The sequence below is a fragment of the Aphanomyces invadans genome (genome assembly GCF_000520115.1).
Source record: "Aphanomyces invadans strain NJM9701 unplaced genomic scaffold supercont1.5, whole genome shotgun sequence".
Classification (NCBI taxonomy): domain Eukaryota; phylum Oomycota; class Saprolegniomycetes; order Saprolegniales; family Verrucalvaceae; genus Aphanomyces; species Aphanomyces invadans.
Genome location: NW_008580150.1, coordinates 2,538,800 through 2,565,191, shown reverse-complemented (window position 1 = coordinate 2,565,191; position 26,392 = coordinate 2,538,800). Strand labels below are relative to the sequence as shown.

General features: G+C 56.8%; 10 protein-coding genes across 10 annotated transcripts; 6 read left to right on the top strand and 4 right to left on the bottom strand.

Moving 5' to 3' along the window:
- Nucleotides 1-3: 3 nt before the first annotated feature.
- H310_03732 (hypothetical protein) lies at nt 4-946 on the top strand. Its single transcript, XM_008867702.1, has 4 exons — nt 4-73; nt 115-284; nt 337-640; nt 716-946. The coding sequence occupies exons 1-4, from the start codon at nt 45-47 to the stop codon at nt 912-914; spliced, it is 702 nt and encodes a 233-aa protein (XP_008865924.1). The 5' UTR covers nt 4-44; the 3' UTR covers nt 915-946.
- On the bottom strand, nt 915-3,814 carry H310_03731 (hypothetical protein; the record flags this gene model as incomplete). The annotated part of the gene is made up of 10 exons (XM_008867701.1): nt 915-1,383; nt 1,427-1,789; nt 1,953-2,121; nt 2,169-2,434; nt 2,485-2,739; nt 2,804-2,851; nt 2,924-3,022; nt 3,083-3,459; nt 3,503-3,560; nt 3,620-3,814. The coding sequence occupies 10 exons, from the start codon at nt 3,812-3,814 to the stop codon at nt 970-972; spliced, it is 2,244 nt and encodes a 747-aa protein (XP_008865923.1). The 3' UTR covers nt 915-969.
- Nucleotides 3,815-4,062: 248 nt separating this feature from the next.
- On the bottom strand, nt 4,063-5,942 carry H310_03730 (hypothetical protein). The gene is made up of 2 exons (XM_008867700.1): nt 5,341-5,942; nt 4,063-5,299 (listed from the first exon to the last, which is right to left on the bottom strand). Exons 1-2 carry the CDS (start codon nt 5,867-5,869, stop codon nt 4,209-4,211), a joined length of 1,620 nt encoding a protein of 539 aa, XP_008865922.1. The 5' UTR covers nt 5,870-5,942; the 3' UTR covers nt 4,063-4,208.
- Nucleotides 5,943-6,841: 899 nt separating this feature from the next.
- Nucleotides 6,842-7,440, top strand: H310_03729 (hypothetical protein). Its single transcript, XM_008867699.1, has one exon. It carries the CDS (start codon nt 6,924-6,926, stop codon nt 7,257-7,259), a length of 336 nt encoding a protein of 111 aa, XP_008865921.1. The 5' UTR covers nt 6,842-6,923; the 3' UTR covers nt 7,260-7,440.
- A 420-nt stretch (nt 7,441-7,860) lies between these two features.
- On the top strand, nt 7,861-10,291 carry H310_03728 (hypothetical protein). The gene is made up of 9 exons (XM_008867698.1): nt 7,861-8,087; nt 8,138-8,440; nt 8,506-8,814; nt 8,871-9,074; nt 9,118-9,264; nt 9,324-9,443; nt 9,492-9,560; nt 9,617-9,697; nt 9,751-10,291. Exons 1-9 carry the CDS (start codon nt 7,875-7,877, stop codon nt 10,258-10,260), a joined length of 1,956 nt encoding a protein of 651 aa, XP_008865920.1. The 5' UTR covers nt 7,861-7,874; the 3' UTR covers nt 10,261-10,291.
- Nucleotides 10,292-10,511: 220 nt separating this feature from the next.
- Nucleotides 10,512-12,591, bottom strand: H310_03727 (hypothetical protein). The gene is made up of 4 exons (XM_008867697.1): nt 12,016-12,591; nt 11,705-11,954; nt 10,962-11,644; nt 10,512-10,911 (listed from the first exon to the last, which is right to left on the bottom strand). Exons 1-4 carry the CDS (start codon nt 12,532-12,534, stop codon nt 10,831-10,833), a joined length of 1,533 nt encoding a protein of 510 aa, XP_008865919.1. The 5' UTR covers nt 12,535-12,591; the 3' UTR covers nt 10,512-10,830.
- Nucleotides 12,592-12,623: 32 nt separating this feature from the next.
- H310_03726 (hypothetical protein) lies at nt 12,624-13,942 on the bottom strand. Its single transcript, XM_008867696.1, has one exon. The coding sequence runs from the start codon at nt 13,912-13,914 to the stop codon at nt 12,688-12,690; it is 1,227 nt and encodes a 408-aa protein (XP_008865918.1). The 5' UTR covers nt 13,915-13,942; the 3' UTR covers nt 12,624-12,687.
- Nucleotides 13,943-15,213: 1,271 nt separating this feature from the next.
- Nucleotides 15,214-19,156, top strand: H310_03725 (hypothetical protein). The gene is made up of 9 exons (XM_008867695.1): nt 15,214-15,632; nt 15,682-15,783; nt 15,828-16,120; nt 16,178-16,372; nt 16,423-17,087; nt 17,137-17,331; nt 17,376-17,696; nt 17,740-17,865; nt 17,932-19,156. Exons 1-9 carry the CDS (start codon nt 15,232-15,234, stop codon nt 18,754-18,756), a joined length of 3,123 nt encoding a protein of 1,040 aa, XP_008865917.1. The 5' UTR covers nt 15,214-15,231; the 3' UTR covers nt 18,757-19,156.
- Nucleotides 19,131-22,511, top strand: H310_03724 (hypothetical protein). The gene has a single exon (XM_008867694.1). The coding sequence runs from the start codon at nt 21,135-21,137 to the stop codon at nt 22,470-22,472; it is 1,338 nt and encodes a 445-aa protein (XP_008865916.1). The 5' UTR covers nt 19,131-21,134; the 3' UTR covers nt 22,473-22,511.
- Nucleotides 22,512-24,420: 1,909 nt separating this feature from the next.
- H310_03723 (hypothetical protein) lies at nt 24,421-25,557 on the top strand. The gene is made up of 5 exons (XM_008867693.1): nt 24,421-24,603; nt 24,662-24,728; nt 24,776-24,929; nt 24,976-25,039; nt 25,086-25,557. Exons 1-5 carry the CDS (start codon nt 24,428-24,430, stop codon nt 25,141-25,143), a joined length of 519 nt encoding a protein of 172 aa, XP_008865915.1. The 5' UTR covers nt 24,421-24,427; the 3' UTR covers nt 25,144-25,557.
- Nucleotides 25,558-26,392: the final 835 nt, after the last annotated feature.

Sequence of the window (26,392 nt, the reverse complement as noted above, 5' to 3'; positions counted from 1 at the left end):
CAACCACGTGCAACAAGGTAGCGCCTCTGTCCCAGCACACGTACATGACCCAGCTAAGCCCACCGCGAACCAGGTACTTCGATGTGGTGAAGCCTGCGCCTAACACCGCGCCAGACTGAACGACCGCGCATGGGAATCGAAGACAGGGTTACACCGGGCAGGCACCGCATCCCATGTCCACCGGCCGACCGAGTTTGCAGACCTCAGCATCGACTTGGCATCCCCGAATCCACCGAGCCTTAGTCGGCACTCGACGAAATGCACATCGCCACACCAGCCCCAGCGTACGCTCGCCTGACTTGGGCACGACGCTAATTGTCCAGCGTTGTTTGGTAGCGCTCCAAACGTTCCAGCTGTTTCCCAAGACGAGCAAAAGTTTTCCCGGCGGCTTTGCGGTCCCAGCAGCGCTGACGACCCCCGCAACGTCGTCGGAAGTGCCCCATCGCCATGACGTGACCAGAGCAACTACAACAGCATGCAGTCCACAGGCCACCGTCCCCACGACCTCCCTCTCCGAGCGCGCGTCCGCCACGCCACAGTCGTCTTGGAATTCACCGCCGCCAGTCGCTTCCCCTGGGAAAAGGACGTCCGTCGTTGCGTTCAAAACGATCGACGGCCCTCTTCCCACCCACCGATCCAAGTACGGCTGCGCCATCGACGATTCGATTTGTGAAGCTCCTTTCGTGCCCCTCTTTACATGTTTGTGCTCTGGTAGGTCCATCTCGCACGACAGCCGCAGTCCGACCAAGCACCTTGTCTTTGGTGGAGGGTACATTGTCGAACCGACGGAAGGACCACCCCCCACGGGTGCAAAATCGGCACCGATGCGCCGCACGTCGGTCGTCGGCGTCGCCGCGCCACCACCTGCCGGGAAGCCCGCCGACTCGGCCACCTCGGTCGAATCAGCCGTGTAACACAAAATGCATCGAGATTTTCAATCTTTCCATCACGACGTATGCACACGAGCCATTACCCTTGCAACTCGCCTTCGTCTTCGTCATCGACTTCGTACACTTCAGGTGTGCACCGGACAGCGCCATTCGGTTCGTCATCGTCTTCGTCGAGCGACACCACTTCCGGCCCATCCTCCTCGTCTTGCTCCTTGCGCTCCACATCGTCGTCGACAACGTCCCGTTCAACGTGTTCCGAGCCGTCCACTTTGGCCACGATCCTCGGTGCACGCACGACGGCCGCTACTTGGCGTGGGGCATCGCCGACAAGACTCGTCGAGGAGGGTGTGGCGTGCACTGGCTGGCACTTGCGCACCATCACGTCCATGGTGTGCATCAGCGCCTTCCACTCGGCAGACAACGGAGGCCGAATACGATGTGCAAACGAATTCTGGAACGTGGTCAAGGTCTTGAGCGCCATGGTTCGTTGGCTCTATGGCCATCGTGACGAATGGATGGGCAACGTCCCCGGGTACCTGCAACGACGCCAGGGTTTTCGTCACTTGATTCAATTGCCGGTCCAAGAGCTTGAGCGATGGCGGCCGGGGCAGGTCCATCGCGACCTTGACACGTTTCAGCGGTGGCTCGGTGGCGTCGGCCGCTTCGGTCGTCGAGACGTGTTTCGTCGACATGCCATGGGTCTTTTCATGCATCAAAGTCGCCTGCACACGTTCAAAGTGCTCTTGAATCGACTCCCATTCGTTCAAGGAGGCTGCCAGGCCCTGGAGCTTGTCCGCGACAATCGTCACGAGCAAGTGGTCGCTGCTCGTCGACAAATCTTGTGTCGCGGTGCGATACGCGGGAATGAATCGGTGCTTCAAACTGGCCGCACGAAGGGTCTAATCGAAGAACCACGTCAGCGCGCTTTGGCACCCATAAAGCATCCCCATGCCGTGCACATTTTCATCATGCTGCTGCTGCCGCCGCGTGCTCAAAACGTCGTCAAGAAAAGTCCACGCGTTCGTGGCAGAACCGACGATGGCCGAGAACGAGCTCGAGTACCTTGCGGTGGCGAACAGAGTTGTCGATGAGCGCATTCATGTGGGTGATGTGGACATGCTGCTTCTCGACGTCATCCGTTGCGTCCTGCACGCGGCCAGCCCAGTCGTTAAACACCTTTAGCTCCTTCTGAAAGCCTTCGTCGAGCTTGGCTTGGGTCTTGACGAAAGCCCTTCGTCGAACGTCACGGGGCGGCGCATTCCAGCGACGTGCACGTACCGTTTGCGTTTCTCGGACAACGTCGCGAGCGCCGCCGTCGTCCGCTTGGCGTGAAACTTCGCCGACAGGATGCCATGGCGCAAGTTGAGCACTTTCAGGATGCCGTCGACGCCCGGCGACACGATCGAGTCCTCGATCGGCTCGTTCTCTCGCGAACATGCCGTCGCGATCGCCGCCAGGTTCTCGTCCAACGTCCGAAGGCCCGCGGCAATGTCCAAGTTGCTCAAGTGCACGAGCAGCTCGCCCGTGCTGTTGGCCAGCACGTTCTACGCCTTCGATTCAATCGCCAGCCATTCAAACCAACATACGCACGCACCATGCGCGTCGCGGGCGACTCCAGTTGGTCAATTAAGTGGTTGATGTGGGCGAGCAGCGTCGGGCGGGGCTGCGCGACGGTGGCGGCGCCGTCTGCAACTACAGCAGATTCAACTTCTACGCTCGCCGTGGCGTCACAAACGGCCGCCTCTCGATCTGGGAGAGTCGCTGCGGGCACAGGCGTTGCAGGGAACGGGGCGTCACAATGCTTGGCCACGTGGCGCAAGTCGTAGAGAAATTTAAGAATGATCGCGCACTGCACGGAAGAGGAAGCCGTCAAGCGTGTGGATGACAATGGAGCGGCAGGGCGTGCCACGTACGTGCTGTTGAATGCAGCCGTCGCAGTACCAAGGCGTAGTCGACGGATTCTACGACCCCAAAGCGCACAGGACGAATGCAGTCAGTTGAGATGGCTGAAGAAGAGCGGAAGGCAGGGGTACCAGGGACATCATGGGAAGGCATGCGTGGTGGAAGCTCTTGTGGCATGCATCGCACGTGACGTGGAGGGACCCGCGATCGCGCTTGCATGCTTGGCATATCTACGACGGACAAACGAATGAATGAAGAACCATCTTGTGCGAAGGAGGCCACAAACGTACGTCTGTCGAACTCGACGTCGATGGAGCGGCACCGGGTTGCTGCACCAGTGGCTTGGGACGGATTGCGGGCGATTTCGTATACGACGACGACGCGGAGCCAACTAGGGATGACGCGGTTGCGTACGACGTGGGAGGCGGCGGCGTGATCTTCTCGATCCATTGTTCTCGAATGTCTTTCAGACATGTGTTCGAGTCGGTCGCGAACAACGAAATCCATCCCGGTTCGGTCTTGATCGACGGGTTCAGCGTTCGCTTCATAGCAAGCGCCAATGCCGTCGCGTTCGTGTATACCTTACCTTGGAATTGCATCGATCCATTCTCATGGACGTCGGCATACACCTTTTGCCGGTAGTAGCTCACGTACAGCTTGTTCCCTCCTGTCGACGCACCGTTGGGTCGATGGAAAGCACCACGACGTACCGGATGAAAGGAGCTTGTGCTTGATGCATCCGCGGATCACCGCTGTCTGGTCGGAGCTCTGGAACAAAGAGGATGGTCACGGCAAAGCGGGGCCCGGTCCATCGCCGCCGTACGTACCATCTCGTTCTTCGTGGTTCCAACTTTTTCAATTTCTCGCGGGCATTTTGTCCCGAAAAATGTTAAAATTGACCGAAAAATCGTGCGAAATCGAGTATCAATTGTGGGCGACTGCCTCGGTTTGAGATGCAATGTACAATGCCTGTTCGACGCACGCCGCGATATCGCCGTCGATGCTCGACACATGCGCGCCATGACGTCGTCCGTCTCGGCAAAACGCGAAGAGTGCCCATTCATGCTACAACCCGAAACGCTGCATGCATCCAGGTCTGCGGATGTGATGCGTTCCGTCAGATGGATCGACTGTTCGGTGTGCCAAAGTATCAGAAATTGTATCACTTTTTCGCTTGCGTCGAGTTTTCGAACACGAGAAAAGAATCGACTCGTTCCAGTTCGAGAGCTGCCTTCTTCGGCATTGTCGATCGGGATCTAGTTGCACACCTCCGGCAACAGCGCATGACGCGAGAAGAGCGCGCTGCGATCCTTCCCTTTGCGGGAGAGCACAAGAGCGTGTACCGGCGGGGACAAGTGTGTGGCATTATTAATAGGGCGATCGGACTGACCATGAACGGACGGACGGCGAGGTAGGTTACGCCGCCATGCTGTGGACAAACGTGTTCATTTTCTTCTCGAGTTGGGCCTCGAGGGAGCGAGCGGTGGATTCCGCTTGATGACGGTCCTTCTCTAGGAGGGATCGCCACTGCTCAAGGCACTCGAGATTGCGGTTCACGAGCTGCTGCATTTTGACCACAACGCTCTCGGCACGCTTCAGTCGTCGTTCCATGTCTGCGCTTTCCATCACACCTGCTTCCATGGTCAAGAGCGCGCCTGGTCGCGCCAAGTCCTTCATGGACGTCGGGAACTTTGGCAGCTGGATGCCCGTGACAGTCGGGGCAAAATCCGGGTATTTCCGCTTTGCTTCTGGCTGAATGAGTAGCGCAGCGCCTTCGACAAGTCGTCCGGCTTCGATCGCTTGAGGGTACGGACCCTGAATGAACTCCTTCATGCTGTGCTGGTACGCGTTGCCAACAATGGAGGCGAGGGCCGTGCGGAGCAGTGCAAACGCCGCGCGGTACATGGCGTACACTTCCTCGACTTGCTTCTTGACCGATTCCCCAGCCTTGAGCTCCGACATGGCGACCGCAATGTGCGCCTTCAGCCGGTTCACGTCCGGAACGACGAACGCGTTGAACACGTTGTTCAGGATGTCCCGCTTTTCTTGCTCGAGCTGTTCCTGCCGCTCGAGCAGCTCCTGGTCAAGGGGGTCGATGTGGCCGAGAACGCGAGAAGGGTCGTGGAAGCTTTTGGATGACGTTCCGCGGTTGGACGGATGCGACGTCGATGCGACTCCTGTCGACGTTGGGAAGTGATGCACGACCTCGGACATGCTCATGCTGCGGCGCTCGAGCTTCAGCAGCGACTCCTCGGCTGCCTCGGCTTCCTGAAGCTGCTTGCTCAGCTTGCCCTTGAGCTTTTCCAGGCGCTTCTCCTTGTTCACGGAGAAGAAGCGACGAATCGCAGACGTCTCGTACTTTTCGATCTTTTCCAAGAGATCCGACTGCACCGCACGCTTCTCGATGCACATCTTGCGCGCCTTTTCCAGCTCCTTGGAAAGAGCGACCCATTCTTCCTCGTACGGCGATGGAATGTCGACCTTGGCGGCGCGCGTGCTGAGCCCGCCTGGACAAACGTCAGTCATGCAAGGAGGACGTCGGCCATACCGCCACGAGAGCTCGAGAAGATACCGCCACGGACAGTATGGGGCCCGCTGCGTTCGCTCGGCGTCGTCGATGGAAGCAACCGAAAGCTCAATCCGCGCGTCGACCCTCGGGCGCTTGTCGCGCGCGTGCTGTTGTTCCCACGCGAACTAAAGATGCCGCTCATCGTGCGGGACAAACCGCGGGTGCTGTCAACGCGGTCCCAACTGTGGTTGCGATGGCGACTTCGCTGGAGTCGCGACATTTGCTCGAGCTCGTGGTTGAGGCGCTCGTACCGTGCCACGAGTTGGTGGTCGATCTCGTACTCTTCGGGCTGGTGTTGGCTATCCTCGAGGTGTTGGCTGTGGCGCGAGTACTCCGATGAGGACTCCACCGCGGCGGCATGGTGGTGGGTCGACCCATGGAGCGCGTTCGCCGGCGGCATTTTCGCAGCGGAACTAAGATAGCGAGTTTGGCCTCTCTCGCCGGGCCATTGCACACACGCGGTGAGGGGCCAATTGACGTCGAGACGTGAATTTTTATTCGATTGCATACCCACATCAACATATTTTAATGTCGACGACAATATTTCTTCCAAACGAAGGATGTGTTAGGAGACATCGTGCCCCTGTTTGCATACAAATACCAAGATAGAAAGCAGCACGAATGCTTCTCTGGTTTTCTCTACCGAGACACAAATGTCCCATGGTCAACCAGCCGACCGAAGCGAGCAGCGGCGGTGTCTTTAGCCAGGGTGGGTGGCCGTGGGTGAACTGTTGCACGGACGAACGAGGCAGGGCGCGCTGAGCAGACCAGGATGCTGTGGGCCATCGCAAGCATCGCAACGGTGGGGTGCTGCATTACATGACGCTACAATCGCGTGTCTGGCCTCATGGGACATACGACCTGGCTGGATGGAGATGTAACAGGGTCGACCAGCTACACACTGGTACAAGCACCTGAGGACGGACTGCCCACGAAGCGCTGTACCCTTTGGCAATGAAACAATAAGTGTACGACGTTGAAGAGGGTTCGTTGGAAGCGTTGTGTCGCGGCTATGTGGTGGAGGACGTCTCGGCATATCACCGAGATCCGCGGGCTTCGAGGCGCGGATGGCCGAGGGCTCGTACGAGTCGCCATGTGCATGTGTTGCTCGTGCATGTCGTGCATCTCTATTCCATGGCGGCGAGATGACTGTCGTCCTGTCTCGACTGTTGGGCTCCGTCGGTGGTACATTTCTCATGCCTTGCTCGAATTCGATGGATATCTTTTGATTGGCTCCTATTCAAACGTTAAATAAATCGAGCCAATTCTCGCAGCATTGCACGGCACGGCGCTTGCTCTTCCACGAGCCATCCCGGGAAAAACGTCCCCCGTCTCGAGCCAAGGATACGCTTGCTCCCGGGGCGTCGTTGAATCACCCGTGGCTACGTAGCGCACCGTCGACATGCACTTCCTTCACACATTGTACCTGGCTGGAGGCCTTGTACTATATAAGGGAATTTCATGGATCCATTTGGATCCCCTTGCGCTCAACAACGATCGACCAAGGCGAAGTCGATACGTAGCAACGCTCTTGGTCCGATGGCTACGGGACTCGGCGTTGAATGGTCCATGGGCGTGCTGCTGGAGACATGGCTCGTACCGGCCCTCGGTTTTCGTTCCAACAACTCCGTGTAAAAAGAAGACGAATCGGTACGACTGTGCTAGTGGATCGTTCGTTGTGCCAGGTTCGCAATCCACTTGAAGGCGCATCGAGCAAGAATTGGGCGGCTGAAAAGCGGCGAGATGTTTCGAGACCGGATCTGGTCGACCTCATCTCACGTGGCATATTCATCCATGGAGCCCCACCAGCTCAATGCATCGCCAGCTGTGTGCTGAGACAACTCACACTGTTGCTGGTCAAGCCTGATGCCATACTCGACGTACTCGCCGCAGTGTAGCGAGGATGCTGACAGACTCTCGGCAGGCTCCAGGTGACATGGCTTTGATTGTGGGGCATAGCAGAGCATAGTCGTCTCGAGTAATTGTCACTGGAAGACATGAAACAGCTCAGATGAACATGGTCATCCATGGCCGTCGTGCTGGTTGAATAGAAAACAACAATAACAAGCATGTCCGCCGTACGGCTGCTGCACTGGTGGAGCCCATCATTCGCAGATGCTAGCTGTGATGGCACGATGTCTTGGGAATCAAAGTGCTTCCTGTAACTAGTAGCGCCTCCGTCACAACACGGTCGTTCCATCACCTGCCCATTGTGCATCCCTCCACTCTGACCGACTCTACACATTCAACGTCCACGACTAGAACATGCGTCTTTGGCAACGTTGCTTGGGCGAGTCATGCTTGTCCGGTTGCATGCTCGACTTGGAGTTCTGTGCATGGTGTGACCATACTATAGGGTACCTCCAATGCTTCGAGCCACACTCCGTACCTCCATGGCGAGAGGAGGTAGGCATGGCAGCATGGGCTCGTCGGAGCGCATCGCGAACACGTCCGTGTCGAGGGACGTTGTCTTGTTCAAACGAACTTGGCTAATTTTAGGTTGCGCACTTGTCATGTCGGGGTTCAAGCTCCATGCGCACGACGTCCTGAGGGATCCGACCAAAGACGAGCTGTACAATGGCCCGAAGCGGGAAAAGTTACCCGTCGCCGTCCAAAAGATGGACGTTGCGGACACAGCGTGTACGTTTTGCGGCGTCAGCTATTTTGTGTTTGCCGAAGTCCAGGAGCTCCAGGACCGCGTGCTCAAGTACGAACGCCAATGCAAGGTGACGTACCCTCCCTCCCCTGCCCCGTGTGCCATTCAATTTTGTTGCAGACATTTACGGCGTGGATTCAGCGTGAAAACGCCACGAACGCTGCCGTGCGCCACGACTTGATCACATGGACGGAAGGCTTCAATTCGTCGATGGCGGTCGCGACAGCCAAACTCGCCGAACTGCACCAACGAAACATTGCCCAAACCAGCACCATTCAGTCGCTTCAAGCCCAGCTGCGCGCGAAGGAGGCCGAGGTGGACGGGATCCGGCAAACTTGCGTCGAAGAATCGGCATCGAAAGTCCGGCATCTTGAAGCGGCGCTAGCTACCAAGCAATGCTGCATTGAAGAACACGCTCAGCAGGTACGATGAGGTACAGGCTGCAGGTAGGCATACGGGGTTGACCCGCATGCTGGTGGCGCGCCTAGATGGAAAGCGCGTTGCGAGAAGCACGTATCCTCCATGACGCAGCAGAGGCTCGGTGGGGCCGCGAACGCGCGGCACTTGCGTCGCAACACTCTGTCAAATTAGCAGCGGAAGCGCAGGAACGACAACGGCTCGAGACGCTGGTGATGAAGATGGAGCAAGATGTGCACGGCAGTGCCGTCGCGGCGCAAGAATGGGAGGCCAAAGCAACTCAGAGCGACGCGCAGCTGGCGGATGTGATGCGCAGGATGCAGGTGCAAGCGGCGAGTGTACTGGAGGCTCAAGCCAATGTGCAGCGCATGGAAGCAATGGTTTGTCCGCAGGAGGCGAACGGAGCGACATGGTGGCGAGTATTAATGATCTTCAGGTGGCACAATATCAAGCCGAAGCGGCGCGGGTGGCGGCAAATGCTGAAGTCGAGCGCGCGGATGTTGGCGCGTTGCATGAAGCAGCAGCAAAGTATCAACACTTGGTCACGGCGCTCGAGAAGAACAAGGCGCTGTTGCTGGCGGAGCGCGAGGAACTGAAAAAAGCAGTTGCTGTTGGCGACGACAGGGTCAAGCAGGTCAAGGTGCGGCCGGCGGGCGGTCATCCGTCGTTAATGAGGGTTCTAGACGCAGCTGGACGTCGTGCAAAGGCGGCTGGACGAACATTTGAGGCAAACGGATGCCCTGGAAGCAACTCACGCCGCTGCTGTTGCAAAACTCAAGGCGGAGTTTGCCAAGGAGGTCTCGTCTCTGAAAGGATCCAACGCTGAAGTTGTACGGGCCGTGGATCGCTGACCAACGTCTTCGAGATGGCTAACTAACGCTGCGAGTAGCTGGATTCGACTGCGGCGACGTATCGAGCTCAGATTGATCAATTGCATGCCGAACTGCAGCGCCTAAAACTGGACAAAGTGCCCCATCTCGAACAGTTGCAAGCTGTCGCAGCCAAGCGAGTGCGGTGCTCTGGTGCATGCGATGACGTTGACGTGTTCTTGCGGTAGCTCGTCGATGCAGAGAAGGCGCTGGAAGATGCGAAAGCACGATGCCAGTCGTACATGGAAGAGCTTCAGGTATCACTATCACCTTCTTCCACTGGTACACGCCATCGCTCATTGCATCCACCTAGCGTGTCAAACTGAGCGGCCATCAAGACAAGGCTGCCATGTCGGCTCTGGAGCGAAAACTACATGACGCCGACACCGCACACGTTAGTATTCCTGTCTTACGTCGAAGTCATGGTTGAATGAATGGTTGGTGTAGCAAGCATTCAGATCAAAGGTCGACCAAGAGCGAGTCGACTGGGACCACAAGCTCGTGGGATGGCAGAAAAAGGCGATGGAGGCCGACGCCAAGCTAGCTGCAGCGACGAAAGAGCTGCAACAAGCGCGCGCTAATCCCGTCGTGGTCAAAGAGGTCGTAGTTCAGGAAGTCCCGTGCAACAACAATAGCAACGACAAACTCGAAGCCGAGATTCAACGATTGACGCAAGCTATTGCCAAGAAAGACGACGAAATTCACCTGCTACAGCTTACTGTCCATCGCGAGTGCATGGAGCGCACGTCGATGTTGGAAAAGATGCGGTCAGCTAAAATCCTACCCGATATGGTGACGTCGCAAGTTGAGATGGACTCGCGACAGCACCGAGACGAGATCGACGGGTGTGGCGACGACCACCCAAATGGAAACAACAACGGCGGCGGCGGCAACGGCTTGGCCTCACTATACGAAAAGCTGCGCAAGAAGAAGGCACGACAGAAAACCAAAGCATAACTTGCAATCCATCAGCATATCAACCATGGCGTCGTCATCGATGCTCACTGTCTTGGTCGACGTTCCTCGTCCGGGCGTTTCAGCCACTACCTCACAAGGGGTTTCTATGTGCAGATGGCGCATGAATACTACACAGCCGAGCATGCGCGAGGTCGATTCCGAGTCCAAACTCCCGCATGAGCTGCAGGATGCTCCCATTCCCTGCCGGAAATCAAGAAAAGAAGTGTATCTGGATAATATCCGGATATGACCATTGGACAAGATTCGCGCCATTTTTCAAATTTACCAGCCACATAGAACTTTGCGGCGATGGGAATGACGGAGAACGGAGATGCGCTTTCGGCGCAGATGAACACGCTTCGGATGGACTTGGATGCGAAGGAGCGTATGTTGAATGCGTTGGAAGGTGCGTGCGATCGACGAGGACATCCAGTTCATGTTGTGTGCATTGTGTAGAAGATTGGCTTCGACTGAAGTTGCGGGTCCTGCGTGTCAAAGTGCCGCTTGCATTGTTGCAAAGCCGCTTGGAAAGTCTAGGCAAGGAAGACGCGACGTCTCCCCGTACTGACCTCAATGCGGGGGGATTTGCCACTCGGACTCGCCTGTGAGGGCGTTGTAGTAGAACGTCCGTTGCGTGCTTTGGTCGAAGAGCTATCATCGATGGGCTGTGAATCCCCCTATCGCGATATGAAGGCATTTACCTTTATCCAGTTCTCAGGCAAACTCGTCTTGTCGTCGTCGTTGGATTTGCGTTTGGATTGCTTGTGTGAGGCAACTGGGTTGCGACGCTGAGGTTTGAGGTGGCTGTACCCAACGATGAAGTCCGCAAAATGGTAGCCGTATTGCTTGACGATGCTCTTCCGAATGCTCACTGCTTCCGTTGGACTCAAAGTGCCGTCCTTCAATGCTTTCATGATCCGCAAATGTTCCACGCCGACGGCCTTGGAACTGTCCAAGGTCGCATTTCCATCCATCTGCACTTGCTTGATGTGGATCGCAGCCAGAAGGTTGTCCGCAGTCACTTCCCACGCAACAGCTTCATTTGAATACTGTTGAATCGTTGCGGCAAGTTCAAACGACTCGGAGTCGTCCTCCACCCCTAGGTTGCTCTCGTCGGCATCTTGTGTGGCCACTGGCAGGACCTTGGCAAGCAAGTGCGTCGACTTGGTGGCCGTCTGGTTGATCTCACCGTCGTCTTTGGTTCGCATGCCACCAGTATCTGCCAGGGTATATGCCCTGGCTTCTTCCATCAACTCAAGGGGGGTGTAGAAGATCTGGCTGCTTCCCCAACTTGCCCTCTTGGCTTGGAGTTGCGTCCAAAATTTGGTGCCCATGACACGCCGACGCAACGTTCGTTGGAGCCAAAACACGGGAAAGATGAGCACTACCAGAACCATGCAGCGTTAGGCGCGTCGTCGGCTCGTGGGAATCCTGCCCAACTGACCTGGAAATCGCCGCAAGAACGACTCGAGCGTCGTCATACCATGGGATGACGCGGTTCGGGTGTCGCTCGTAGACAAGTACAGCGATTCCAAGGCTGACTTCAGGTACTTTTCGTTGGGTGTTAGTGTGCCGGTGACGAATACGAGGAGCTGGGCGAGCTGAAGACGCAATGGTGGGTTTTTGTCGCAGTCGGGCACGAGGGTCTGAACAATTGGGTCGACTTTGGCCTGGTCCACGACCCACGCGACGAGCTACAGCGGTTCGGCGTGAGCACACCGACAATCCCTCGGTTAAAAAATACGATGAAACCACCTTGGCGGCCGGCAGCGTGCACACGTTGAAGAGCGCCGCCATGAGCTGTACAAGTTCGAAGCGATGGTGGAACTGGCGGAACCCGTCGTTGGCTCGCGGAAGCGGCAAGATGCAGTCTGCAAAACGCGTGCGTCGCAAGCCACAGTACATGCACAATTCTTGGACAGAGATCGCACTGCGCCGCATCCAGTCGACGTGGAGAAATTTCTCAAACATTGCATGGCGCTGGGCGCCTGTCATGCCGAGCGCGTCGCCGAGGTCGACAAACGCCGCGATTTCCTGGGCGAGGAGCCGGTCTCGGTACACGTCGTTCTTGATCAGCTTGTCTTTGGTCCACGATTCCTCGGGATCGTGGGTCCCTGTGGCAGTGATCGTTTCAAAAAGCCACCGCCACCGCGGCCGCCCATGCAACACCCACATCCGAAACATCCATTGGTGCGCACGATGGCTTTGCACTGCTCGGACCACACGACCTAGCGCCGCCATCCACCGATCCCGGCGAGCATCGAGCTCATCCATGCGGTACCCAGGACTCGGCACCGGCGTCGGACGGCCGTTATTACGGTACTCCACGGCGGTTTCGAAAAATACGACGACAGGATCGCAAGCCGTGGAGATGTGGTGTACGTAATTACTACGTTATGGCACGGAGACGAATATTGACGGTGCGAACTAGGCTGCTGGGAGCGGCCGCCGTCTCAGCAACTGCTCTTGGATGTCGTTCGTCTTCGACAGCAAGTTGTGCAGGATGTTCTCGACCTGTCGTGGTGTGACGTCTGTCGAGTGCTGTTGCGCTATGGACGGCAGCGCGTTCGGTGCGGCTTGGCGCATCTCGTTGAGATGTCGCATCGCCATCCGTGCCATACTTGTCAAGCAAGTATCGAAGCACGTCTTGCGCGGCTTGGTGTCCATGACAAACACGGTGCCAACAACCATGCCGTCGCCCGCCACAATCGGCGATCCAGCGTAGAAGCGAATACTCGCCTCCGTCAGCAGCGGATGATTCCTGAAGCGCGGGTCGTTGGCCAAGTCGAGCACGACGAATGGATCCAAGCCGCACATGGTGTAAGCACACAGCGAGAGGTGGCGGGCGATGGAGCCGTGAACAATCCCTGCTCTTGCAAGGAAGTGTTGCGTCGATGCATCTATGACCGACACAGCTGCCATGGGGCATTCATATCCCTTGCACAACAAGTCGCACAAGTTGTCTGGCATCGTGCCCGACGTCATTTTGGCCCAGGCCGAGCGGATGGTGTCGAGGCGCTGGGCCTCAAACATCGGGGTCGGTGGGTGCGGCCACATGTATGACCACGGATACGTCTCGGGAAAGCTTGATGAGTCCAACAATTCGTACATGTGCCACGTCGACGTGGACGACAGAGCCGCTGCTGTGGATTCATCCAACAGAGTCGACAGGTGGGCGGAATTCGACTTGCGATGCCGACACGTCTGTTGCGCACTATCTTCAGTCGCGTAGTGACGTCGCGGGTGATGGCGTTGGCCTGGGGCAGACACGGCAATGGAGGCAGCGGCACTGGGGACTTTTGGGACGGACACGGACTTGGTGGCGCGCTCTAACGGCGTGGACTCTTGCATCGTCGAGGACGGGCCGGCTCGGTACGAGTATTTGGCTTTGTGGGACGATATGCATGTCCCGCAGATACGGACCGAGTTTTTGTGCTCCTCGCGGACCACGATCATGACAAACGTCGTGCACGCGTCGCAAAAGACGTCGCCGCACATGCGGCAATGGTGTCGGCGCCGAAACACGTTGAACTTTCGAGCACACAGCTTGCACCACTTGCGGTCTGTGTCGTCGATCCACTCGTGACCAGGCTTCAGGTCATCTCGACACACGGTCGAGTCGCTGAGCTGCGGCGCCGACTCGACTCGCTTCATGGCCGGATTGCGCCGCCCGAAATTGTCGAATGTCGTTTGTTGAATGTACCACCAAACACCGACGCAAAAAAAATGGGTTTCTTTTTTTCGCACCGGACGACCCACACCATCTGGCTGGAGAAAACGGGGTTTTTTCGTCGGCGTGAATTCCAGCGTCCACACGCAGCCGGCGTGGTAGTACAATCTCCGCCTCTTCTACCTCCATGTACCGCCCCAGCCACAATCGACAAAGAATGAACGCAGCCATCGACAAAAGTGGAGAAACGTCCGACCGCGTCGCGAGCGGCATCTCCACGCAACTGTACACCCCCGTCCAACGTCCGGAGCACGAGCCAGACGTACGCCAGCACCCAACGTCTAGTAGTACTATGTGATCGAGGCCTCTACTTACTAGCGAGAGTGTAGAGTGGTCGCGTGCATGCGTTGAGTTTGGAATAGTAATACTACTAGTTTTTGTGCACGTATGGTGTCGCGCGGCAGGCACAGGATGCATGGATCAAGCATTACGACGGGGTCGCGGCCCCCTGGCTTTGGAGTTGATGGCTGTGTGAAGGCAGGTTGCAACTTTCCCAGCGCGGTCCCCAACGTTGCAGGTGTTTGAGTCTGCTGCAGACGAAGTGATAGGTGGCAAGGTCCGATTGATACACTCGATGGACGAGCAGAGAGCTACCTGGTTGGGGGAAGCGATGGTTACAGAGCTGGCTAGCCATTCAGCAGTCAAGAGCGAGAAGAATGCACTGGCATCGCGCATACAGATAGCGGTGGCAAGACCATCCATGGTGGAGTCGTCGCGTAAGATGAGCCAGGTCAAGTCAATTTCAGCGGTCTCAGCTACAAGCTGATCTCCACACGTCTCGGTGGGGACGACGAAAGCCAACATGAGACAGTGCGGCACCATGGTAGAGTGGCTCAGTTCACGAGCCAAGCGACTCGAAACCAGGTGGAGAAACCAGATCGATCGCTGGAAGTCGTGCGTGTCAATGACTTTGTCTTGGTCAGGTCGTTATGGGTATTACGAGATTATTCGGGGAAGAGACGCACCCCTTAGCAGCCCTCGGACTCTCCCTGGCAAGTGCAATAGCCATCATGCTGTTACGTGGATCTATTTCTCGCACAATTCGGCCGGCGCTAAGCCAGAGCGCCCTACCGCAGCACAGCGCTGCAGATGCGCGCCAACGCTTCGTTCCGTCGCCCCTTCCACGATGCCGTTACAAAATCGAACGATTTCATTTGTCGAAATATATTTAGAATTGACCAATCAGATCGCTACAAGTGGAAAAAATAGAGTTTGATTTTGCATTCCGACTGACATCGCCGATGGAGCCCCGAGCAAATGCCGCGACGGCGTGGAGCCCAGTGAAGGAACATGACAACCTTTTTGCCTTGGGCAACAGCGCGAGCGAGCTCCATCTTGTGTCCCTAGACTTCAACGCGGTGAATGCCGCCCCACCCGCTGTGGGTCGTGTGACCGCGACCGCGCCTTTCCGTACACTGGCTTGGAGTCGTGCCGCAAAGCACGTTCAAGCACATCCGTGGGGTCTCGTGGCTGGAGGACTCGAAGACGGGACAGTTAGCATTTGGGATCCCGCCCACCTCTCGACAGCATCGGACCAAGTCGTCGGCCCCGTCAGCACGGTTGCCAAACACAAGGGCGCCGTCACCTCGTTACAATTCAATCCGAACAGGGACAGCTCCCACTTGCTCGCATCAGGCGGCGCGTACGTCATACTATATCGACTCCTTCTCGGTGCATTCACGGCATTATAGGGACGGGGATGTCTGGATCATGTCTCTCAACAACGTCGCGGCTCCTGGGGTCTTTTCTCCTGGTGTCGCGGCATCCGCTGGTCCGGCGTCCGAAATCACATGGTATATCACGATTATGCTCTATCATGTACTAACAGCCGAACCAGCGTATCGTGGAATACCACGGCGCCTTATATTCTGGCGGCTGGCGACAGCAGTGGCCACGTGACGGTATGGGACCTCAAGCAGAAGAAACCGTGCTTTAATGTGGCCGTGTACGGTCCGATCTCGTCTTTGGCATGGAGTCCGCATGAAGGATTCCTTCTCCTCACCGCATCGCGGTCGTCGCCCGTCGTGCACATTTGGGACTTGCGCGCGAGCAACTCGGTCCCGCTTGTCGAGTTGCATGGACACAACGGAGGCGGCATCCTTTCCGCGGCGTGGTGTCCCCATGGCTCTGGTTCGTCGCACATAGCATTCAAGTACATTTTTTCATTGTTGACGGGCATCCGTGCAGGACTGCTCATCACAAGCGGAACCGATGGCCGCACGTTGGTATGGAATTTGCAAACCCGACAGATTTTGTACCAAGTCCCCACCCCGACCGAGCACGTGGCAGTTTGCCACTTGGCCTTCTCTCCTCAAATTGCTGGCCTTGTCGCGTATACAATCTCCCAGGACGACGCCGTCCACGTCGTTCATGCAACCGCTGGTAGGAACATGACACATGCCAAGAGCTAGCGCAGTCACTATCGTGTCTAGGTGGTGCGTCTTCCGTCTTGAAATGGACCCCATCGTTGCCTTCCCAAGCACAAGCACACGAGGCAAGCGACTCCACCGATGTCGCTGAGCCCCCAACGACCATTGCTTCTCATGCTCCCATCTCTACGCCTGGTACTGTGTCGGCACAACCTGAGTTGGATGCTGCATCTTTGGCCACTTTGCGGCCAACCCCGCTTCAGCGTTCGCATGTTGCGGCGACAAGCCCGATCGACTTAGTCGATCACGCTCCAGTTCACACACCCTCGACTGCTACAAGCCATGAAGTCCCTCCGGCGAACGTTCGTGATGGCCCAACTGGCGCTCCTTCGGAACCTTCATCGCGTTGCCCGCCCGCGACCGTCGACGAACTCACTCAGGCTGCCATTCAATTGGACACGATGACTGCCGAAGCTTTTTGTGATTGGAAACTCGAATCGAGTCGCTGCCAAATCGACCAACAGGCGCGCCAGACGTGGAGCTTCCTCAAGGTGTTGTTTGAGCACGACGCGCGCAAGCAGTTGCTTGTACACCTTGGATTTGATGGCGCGGTCGAGCCGCCCTCTCCATCGACCCAAGCCCGAGACGAACGCGAAGACTTGATCGAGACAAGTCCGTTGCCTGCGTTCACGGCGGCGTCGGAAGCGTCCATCAAGCGCTCGCTCTTGGTATGTCTGAGCTTTGTCAGGTCGTTGGTGTTTCATGGTGCAATTGCAGGTGGGTAACTTTGAAGCTGCTGTCGACGTGTGCCTGGCCAACAATCAGCTGGCCGATGCGCTGCTTCTGGCGACATGTGGCGGCCCCGAGCTGTGGCATCGCACGCAGGAAGCGTTTTTTGCGAAACAAACCCGCCCGTTCATGAAAAGTGTCGCCGCGATCATCAAGAACGAGCTGGACACCCTTGTGCTTGAAGTACATTGGTCCACGTGGAGAAATGGGCTCATTTTCCATGGTAGTCGGACCCGGTGGCGTGGAAGGAGACGCTGGCAATCTTGAGCACGTATTCCAAGAGCGATGAATTTCCTGCGTTGTGCGACCAACTCGCGTGGCGCCTCGTTGATGCCGGCGACTCGTTTGCGGCGAGTTTATGCTTTATATGCGCGATGAACATGACGAAAACGATTGAGATTTGGACTGCGACCCTGCCGACGCCCTTTGCCGACTCCCACGATCCCATGGCACTCGTCAACGTTGTCGAGCAAATTCACGTGTTGGCACAGGGCACCGGCCAGCCGCCGGATTTTCACACACCTGTCTACGACGACTATGCGGCGCTGGTATGTTCGTTTGTCGTGGAGAGCTCTCACCATGCCAACTTAGCTGCACTCGTGGGGCCAAGCCGGCATTGCGCGCAAGTTTTCCAAGCACGTCACAACCACCACGCGCAGCTCCAAGTCGACAGGGTCCTTCCGGTTCTCACCGCCCAAGCCCATGAAGCTCACTCCGGTGCGCAAACGAATTCGACTGCTCCATGTTGTGTCGAGTTGGAGACGTGTTCATAATGGCGTGTAGATCGATACGAGCCACTCGTACGATGGAGCTCCGCACGATGCAGCGGCTCACAACGAATCGCCATTGTCTCAGCCAGCCCCATCGCCCCCTCTGCATCCGCCGCAAGTCAAACCCGACGTTTACCACCCGACCGTGCCGTTGGCACGGCTCGACACAAGTCAGTCCGTCGAAGGGTATGCAGACCCTGTACACCCCGGTGGTCCCGCTACGTCATTCCCGTCGGACGGAGGGCATGCCGGGGCAACTTTTGTCCTTCGTCCGCAAGGCTCCACGTCGCCGGCCCCACCCTCCCAGGCATTCGACGTAGGCAATTCATTGTACGATGTGCACGCGTCGAGCGATCTATCCGCTGGGTCCCCCGGACCAACTCCACCAGCGCCAGAAGCAGCCCCCGTGTCGCTGTTTCACGCCGCGCCGCCGACGCCACCCGCTGTGTCCGTCACATTGTGTCCCCCAGTCGACATGCCGCCGTTTGTTCGCACACCTGCGATGGCAAATATTTCGGACGACGATGTTGTGATTGTCGAGACGCTGGTGGAGCTGCTCACGCTGCTCGCGTATCAAAAGTTGTCGAGTGCCGAAACCAAGCAACTCGCCGAAGCGTCCAAGGCCAAGGATGCGCTCGTGGCCAAGCTGAACAGTGCTGATCTGTCGGACACTGTGCTCCGCAGTGTCCATGACATGATGGCAGCTCTGAAGCGTCGCGATTTCAAAGCGGCGCAACAAGTGCACGTTGCGCTGACGTCGTCGCAGTGGGCCCTGCAGAAGGAGTGGCTCCGCGGCCTCAAGGGTTTTTTCCAACTGTGCATAAAACGACTTAAGTAACTTCGGCGACCGATCGACGTACGTACTATCCAGTCATCGTGCGAGGGGCGCCAAGCGTCCGAGGTCAACCAGCGCAGTAAGCACCAAATGCTTGCTCGTACGAAGCCGCAGGACGTCGGTCCATTCGAGCATGCCCGTGGAGGCATGTATGTCGATGGAGTGGCGGCCAAGTACTTCAACGGGCACAGGAAGTCTCGCATCTTGCCGCCTGCGGCTCGTGGTCCGCCGGGAAACCAAGACAGTGGGGGACCCGATCGGATTGTAGCTGCCCACCGACGAGTGCATGGGTAAAAACGCATCATGGTGGAGCGCGCGAGGGACCGAAGCCATGGATGGCGGCTGCGTGTCCCGACACTGCATCCTGAACACGACAATGTCCACAAACATGCAAGAGTGGATTGATCGCGATGCAACAACTAGACTCACAAACACACTTGGATCGGTCGACGGCGGCGCTAATGGATCAATGACACGTAGCCCGCTTCGACATCGATGTGCGTCGACGTTGCTTGGCGGCGTTTGACCACGACCGCAACGACCGCCGCCGCCACCACCAAGGCCACGGCCGGCGCGTGCTGGATGTATGCGACCGTCGCCGCGACCAACGGCGGCGTCGCTTTAGTCACCTGGAACGATTGAAACTTGACAAAGTCCAGGTCCGGCACGTCCCGACTGTACGTTGCGACGTAGCTCTTGAAGTTTTTGTCTCGGTACAAAAGGATCTCGTACCCGTCTTGCAGATGGAACGACCGGACGTCCGGGACGCCGCTGGACACGGCCGTGGCGCCGTACATCGTGGCGGCGCCTCGATACCCCGCTTCGGCAAAGAACTGCACGACATTTCCGGGCGACACCTTTTGGACCTTGACGCGGGTGATCTTGCCATTCCACGACGTGGCGTCGCTCCCTCGTTCAAACGACCCGACATCGCCGATCCACGTTTTGAACAGTTCCTTGGGCTTTCCAGCCACCACGACGGTCTTGTACCCGATCAACTCGTACCCCTTGACGAGCTTCATCGACGACGTTTGCTTGTCTCGGACGTCGCTTTCGCCAACACCAAACGATTGCGGCACGGCATTCCCCTGGTTGTACCCATCGCGCTGGTACAGCGTCGCAATGACTGGGTCGTCCGAGCATCGATAGATCGAAGACGTGTCCTTGAGACGCTGGCACGTGAACGGTTCCGAAAGCTCCTTGTGGTTGCAGCACGTCAACGGGCTCCCCTGGATATTCTCGAGCACCGTCGCCTTGGCGCTGCCACCCGTTGGAAACACGAGCACGCCGCCGCATGCTTGGAATGGCGCGGGCTGCCACGACGACCCGCCCGCCTTGAACGCTTCCCACGACGTTTTGTCGCACGTGTCCTTGACGAATCGGCCCTGGTCCGACGGGTGCGCCACATTGAAGCGCGGGTAGTCGCAGTTGTGCATCGTGAATGTGTCGGTGGCCACTGTCTCGAGCTTCATCGTGAGCAGCGACGCTCTCGATTGAAACATGAAATCAAAGATCGCCTTGGCCTTGGTCGTCTCGGCATTTTGCAACTTGATGGCGAATTCCTGGGATACCGCGCCTTGCGCGCCTGCCACGGCGAGCGTGTCGATCCATGCAGCGGACGCGGTCGGAACGCTGTTGTATTGCCACACCCCCTTCATCCCACGGAGGAACCACTGGATCATGACTTCGTCTTTGTTGTCGCCGCCACTGTTTGCCAAAAACACGGACGGCGGTTCATCGACGGTCGATGAAGCGTCGCTGTCGGTGGGCGCGACGCCACCGTCGTCGGCATGAACCGCATCCGACGCTTCACCACTACTTGAGGTGGCAGTGACGGCGGCGTCTTCGCGCGCCGCGGTCGGGTCGGCATGGCCAAGGATCTCGATTGTGTTTTCCTGGCCGACGGGCGTGTAATCGACGTCGGACGACGCATTATCTTCCAAGAGCGCAGCAGCGACCAAAGGGTTGGACGGATCGTTCACCGTGAAATCTCCGTCCTTGGCGGGGCTGTACTTGAATGCAACAACGCCAAAGTCCGACCCTTCGACATTGCATCCGTCGTCGCGGGTCGAAAACAACCCGTTGAGCCAGTGGGTGACCACGATGCGCTCGTGGCGATGCACGTATAGCGTCCATTCGACCGCGTTGGCGATCGCGCCGCACGCCGTGTGCGCTTGGAACGTCACCTTGGTCTTGAATTTGGTCAGCGTCAACTCGGTGGTCGGGGTCACGGCTTGCGTGCCGGTTTCGTCAACGGTGAATGTCCAAAACACAATCTCGTTCACGTCGCGGGCGTTGGGCGCCGCTGCAAACAGCGCCTGGACCGCCGCGTCAGTGGCCATCTTGCCCGTGAACGCAAACACGTCGTTGAGCAACACGCGATGGTTGCAAAACGTGTCGTAGTGGTCGTGTCGGGTTGTGCATTCCGGGTCAAAGTGGATTTCGTGGGACGAGTACGGCGACGCGTACTTGGCAGCGTCGCCAAACACGGCCGACGGGTCGTGGATGATGGTTTTCACGGACGACTTGCCTTTGAATGGCCCGGTCGTTTGGACTTTCAAGCGGACGTCGACGCTCTGGACGAGCGCATTCCCGTTGGGAAACGACAGCGACTGTTCAAAGTCGCACGATTCGGCCGCGTCGCCGACGCACTGCTTGCGGCTCGCTTGCAACGGATTGTGGAATTCGCACGTGTACTCGGTGAACCATTCCTTGAGCGCGACGCCGATCGCGCATGTCCGCTTGCACGACTTGTACTGCGGGGCGCCGCCGTCCGACGGAATCGGGCTCACGATGAGGTCGGTCCACTCGTCGTTCGAGAACGGTTGCGCCATGCACGTTGTCCACTTGGCCTGCACGATGTCCTTGGTCAAGTCGTTGCCAGGCACGTTCCCCAACGGGCCGAACGTTTTGCTTTCGAACGACGTCGTGGCCGATGCCGACGCAATCCCGGTTTGCTTGAGGTACACTGTGTCGCACCGGTCGTCACTGCACGCGTTGTTGGTGGCGCTGGCGCTGTAGTCGACGACTTTCTTGGCGCTGGTTTCGTACGCCTTGACGGTGGCGGAGCTGAAAATGCCACTGGATGGGGGCGAGGCGGGGCACTGTCCCGAGTTCCCTTTGGGCCGAAACAAGTCGTTCACGACAAAGCAGGTGGAGCAGTCGATGGACGCCCTCGAGTCAAAGTCAAATGCTTTCACGTCCACGAAGTACGTGCCGCGGCCCTTGGGGACGGCGTTGTACAATATCGTCGGCCCCGTCGATTCAAACGTTTTGTAGTCGACGGCGTCGACGGTCTTTTTATTCGTCGTGTACGTGCTGCTCGCGTCGTATTCGATGTCGACTTCGACGCGCGGCTTCTCCCCCAGCGGACTCGGCCATGCCGGGTCGAGATCGTAGTTGTAGCTGCTTCGCGGGTACGGGTAGTACAAGCTGTGTTTGTCGGCGAAAATGTTTGGAAAACACACGTCGCGCGTTTCTTGGAACGTGCCTGCGCTCGGGTTCAACGGGTTCGCCAACGCCGTCGACCATGCGGACGTGATATCGTACTTGAATCCGGTCGGATCATCATTCGCGGGCCACTTGCACAGGGGGTAGTCTTCTGGGCTCCGCTCCTTGCCGAACCCGACGCCGACATCGGACGACGTGAGCAACACCGACGACTCTTCTTGTGGGTTGAACTGTGTTATCCACTCGACGCGGGCCTGAGCGACGCCTAGCACACCCGCGGACAGGACGAAGCGATGCATCGAGACAGCGTCACGGGTGTCGTTGGTCGGGCTACAATTGAAAAGTGAGCTCCTCGTGCAGGTTGGCGACGACTCGCTGGCAAAACGGCGACGGTTTGGATTGGTCCTCAATATTTGGTGCATTGTTATGATTGGTTCCTGAAACGTCGTTATGGCTTCTGATTGGGCGGTTATGTATCCGGCCGAAAGGTCGTGCTGAAAGGTCACACCGCAAACCGAAACGTGCTCGACGGACCGAGCAGCTCCCCGCGACTGCCCCGTTCGGATGCTTTACGAAGGGTCGATGCAGACCGCGACAATTTACCAGCACGACGGTGCGATGTATATAATTAGCACTTCAACACATATTCCCATAGCATGGGGCCAAGCTCCTGGCGCAGGAAATACGCATCTTCTATCCAGGGTGTCGACGGGTGTGGCTGCCAACGATTTGCTTCCTGCAAATGGAAGCAACGTTGTAAAGCACATGCCTTTGACAACGCGACGACGCTGTCAAGTCGACCGTTTTAGAAACACAGCAGGAGTCTCTAGCAGCACCCAGATGGGTACATTCAAAATGTAGCGCTGCGTGAATTGCACCCAACACCAGTCAGTGGTCGCCCGATCGTCGTCATGAAGCAAGTCTGCCTTCCACGGACAACCCCTCGTTGCCACCCGTGGGTTGACATGAGGCCATTTTTCCGATGACTGAGACAGTCACCAGTGGGTCGTGAGCGGTGCTGTGGCACGCTGATGGCCTGGCGACGATGTCAAAGACGACTCCCCCCGCCAACGACAAAATTTCTTATATAACAGGACATGATATCGATGTCGTTTTTAAACTCGTTGTCAAACCATGCTGAGGAAGACACTTATGTGTGATTGGACCGAGGGCATCGGAGTATTGTCCAATCAGGGACGACGAACTCTCGGGATCCGACAACTTCAAACGAACATGGTGAGCCTGGTATCGATTTTACACGGGTATCATGACAAAAAGAATTTTTTTACATACATTGGGGAGGCTTTTAGCGCTTATTCTTGCAGGTTATGAATCCTTAGAACTAATCAACACAGAGCAGTAGTGTGTGTGTCCTCGCGTTGGGGCCCATAACATGCGTCATGAACAGTAAAACTTGTCTTATTTGATACTTTATTCAAGTCAAACACGTTGTGGGTCAATAAAACACCTGCTATAGGAAACTTCCCATTGCCCAAGGGGAGACAATGGGGGGAGATGTGTCCCGGCCATCACCTAGTGTCGTAGATCCTTGAGGTATGTGATCACCTCACGTGGTTGGGGGATGATGGGCTTGCCACCGCATGTGCCAATGTTCTTCTTTCGTGTTTGGACCCCTTGAACGACGTCATGGTGGCCTTCGATTGTAGCCACGGACGTGTACGTATCTAGCAGGATAACCAGTTGTTACAGCTGTGTGCTGAACGGAAGTTTTCTCCGCCAAGAATGCAGTCTTGATCTTTTGTGCAAGCTAATGGCGCTGTCGACGCTTTGGAACATCCTCGGGGATGGTGGTGAATTTGGCTGACAAGGTTATCAAGTCGTACAGGGATGGTGGCTGGTACATATTTAGCCAATGGAATTCGCCCATTTGATATAACCACAAATTCAAGTTTAAAAATCAAAATTTGGGGGGCGGCCTATTTCAGTGTCGTTCCGTGAAATATTGAGTCTTTGTATCGATATACCCTTTTGACAAAGGAAAAGCTTGGTCTCTCCTCCGCCGACGATCACTTGATATTTGTATATTTCATTCGATATGTCCCTTCTATCGTGGAATCGACACCAGAAGTCAAAGGAGTATTACAAAATGTAAACTTTGGGATTTGCAAAAGTATTAACAAGAAAAAAGATATATTTCCTGGCAAAAAATAAATCATGCAAAATATTTTTGTGTTATTCGGATGTCAAAAACGACTTGCGAGAAATGTCCACGACGCGGTTCGACGTCAAGGACGGCGACTTTGCCGCGTACCTGGTGGGGACATGGAAGCGAACGCTGGAGTGGAGGAACTTTGGTTCGTCCTTCGGCCACCTTCGGACGACCAACAACGTCGTGGTCATCGAGGAAGACACGACGGCAGCCAAACAACCAAACACCACGTCAGGCCACTCGGCCCGCCGTCGTCGTCATCGACTCATCGTGCATGCATGACGCTAGGTTCCTAAAGTGGTCGTTTGGGCGCGGCTTGCGAAAGAACGAGCTCACCGTTGCATACACGATTCAAGTACAGCGCCCTCGTTCGCAGCCAAGATGGTGCTGACAGCTGTGTAGTTTATTCCCGACAACAAGGGAACGTTCATGGAGTGGAGCTTCGAAGGCGCCATGTGCCATGGCTTGTTCAAACCGGAAGCGAGCGTCGCAATCTTCAACTTTTGCTTGCACGAGTCGATGGTGACGATCACGTATCGCATACTGGATGCGAACAGTACGTCGGTCTCTCCTACTTGCCAAATTGAGCATCCGCAATGTAGCCATGGCGGTGTGCATCGTCGACGTCGATAGCGACCACACGCCGACGATCCAATACGGCAACATGTATTCTCGTGCATTCACCCACGTTCCCCTCTAACATGCCTCGTAGGTATCGCATCGACCCTGCAAAATATCGCGCCGACGACGCTTCAGTTGACGAGATTTGAACAACTAACATGACTCGCCCTGATGATCAGGTGTTGCTCGCATTCCCGCCAGCACGTCCTAGAACTATACACCACGCGCTCTCTGCCGGTCTTCTCTTCCGTTCTAGCATCCCGTTCTTGCGCCAGATCAAGTGTGCACGCGTTGGGCAGAGAAATGCAGCGATCTACAGCCAAGGCCGTGGGTCGCATGCACGGCCGTTACGAAGACAAAGTCTGATGCACGTGTTGTGCCCTTCGATGATAGTCTGGCCGTGCGAAGGATGCATCTTGGCAGCGCGAACGTCTCCCGCTGCGGCGGCATCACGTTCGTGGCGACAGGGTGCTGCTGGAATGGAACCCACCAAAGTTTGGGCGTTGAGCAGGGGAGTTCCTCTTTACTCCATAACCTCCAGAAACAAATGCAAGGAAATTCTGATTCGGCTTTTCTTGCTGACATATCCCTGTAAAATTCAATACATCTCGATATTAGATCAGTCGAATTATTAGCTCGTGATTGGGCAGACCAAGTTTCGACCGCATGGGGGCATTTGCGATCTTTGAGCGGAAAGAAGCGACCCAGCGCGATGGACCCGAAGAGTGCGGACGCACCCGAGGCAAACGACAACGATGATGACGGAATTGACATTGAGAGCCTTACACCGGAGGAGTTGGCCAAGCGTGGAGCAAAAGGACGAAGGAATGGGGTCACAGGCATCCAGGTTGGTGCAAACCAAGAACCCGACAAGCAATAGTCCCGAGCGAAGGCAGCCCCATGGAGCGTCTCGTCAATCCAACCTTGTGTCCCCCGTTATGCAAGAACAGTGCGCCGTGCGAACAAGTCCTGGTTGAAAGGATCAATCCGTCGACGGCTCGATGCGCGGGAAACGACTCCTCCAACAGAGCGGCATCAAGCACGTGCGAATGGAGCCGCGCTTTGAATGTCCCGATAGAAACGTAGATTCGAACGTAAAATACAAACCCCGTCGTGGCTGTCATGCTCAGCCGTGGACAACTTGAGCGCCGCTCGTCCTGGTTCAAAAGGTCGCATGCCTGCCTCGGCCTCCTCGAGCAAAACAGTACCAGTCTACCACCTTCAATCTGTCCTGCCGCCTTGCCTGGTTGGGCTCAATGAGTTCTCGCCGTCCTGGCAATGAGCCTTGCGCGGCCTGCTCATCCAATATGTTCGCCCTGGGACGAGAACAGTCGTCAGGCTGCGGTGGATGGACGGCCAGCTCCACGGTCGCCTCTATCCAAGTCACTCAACCAGCTC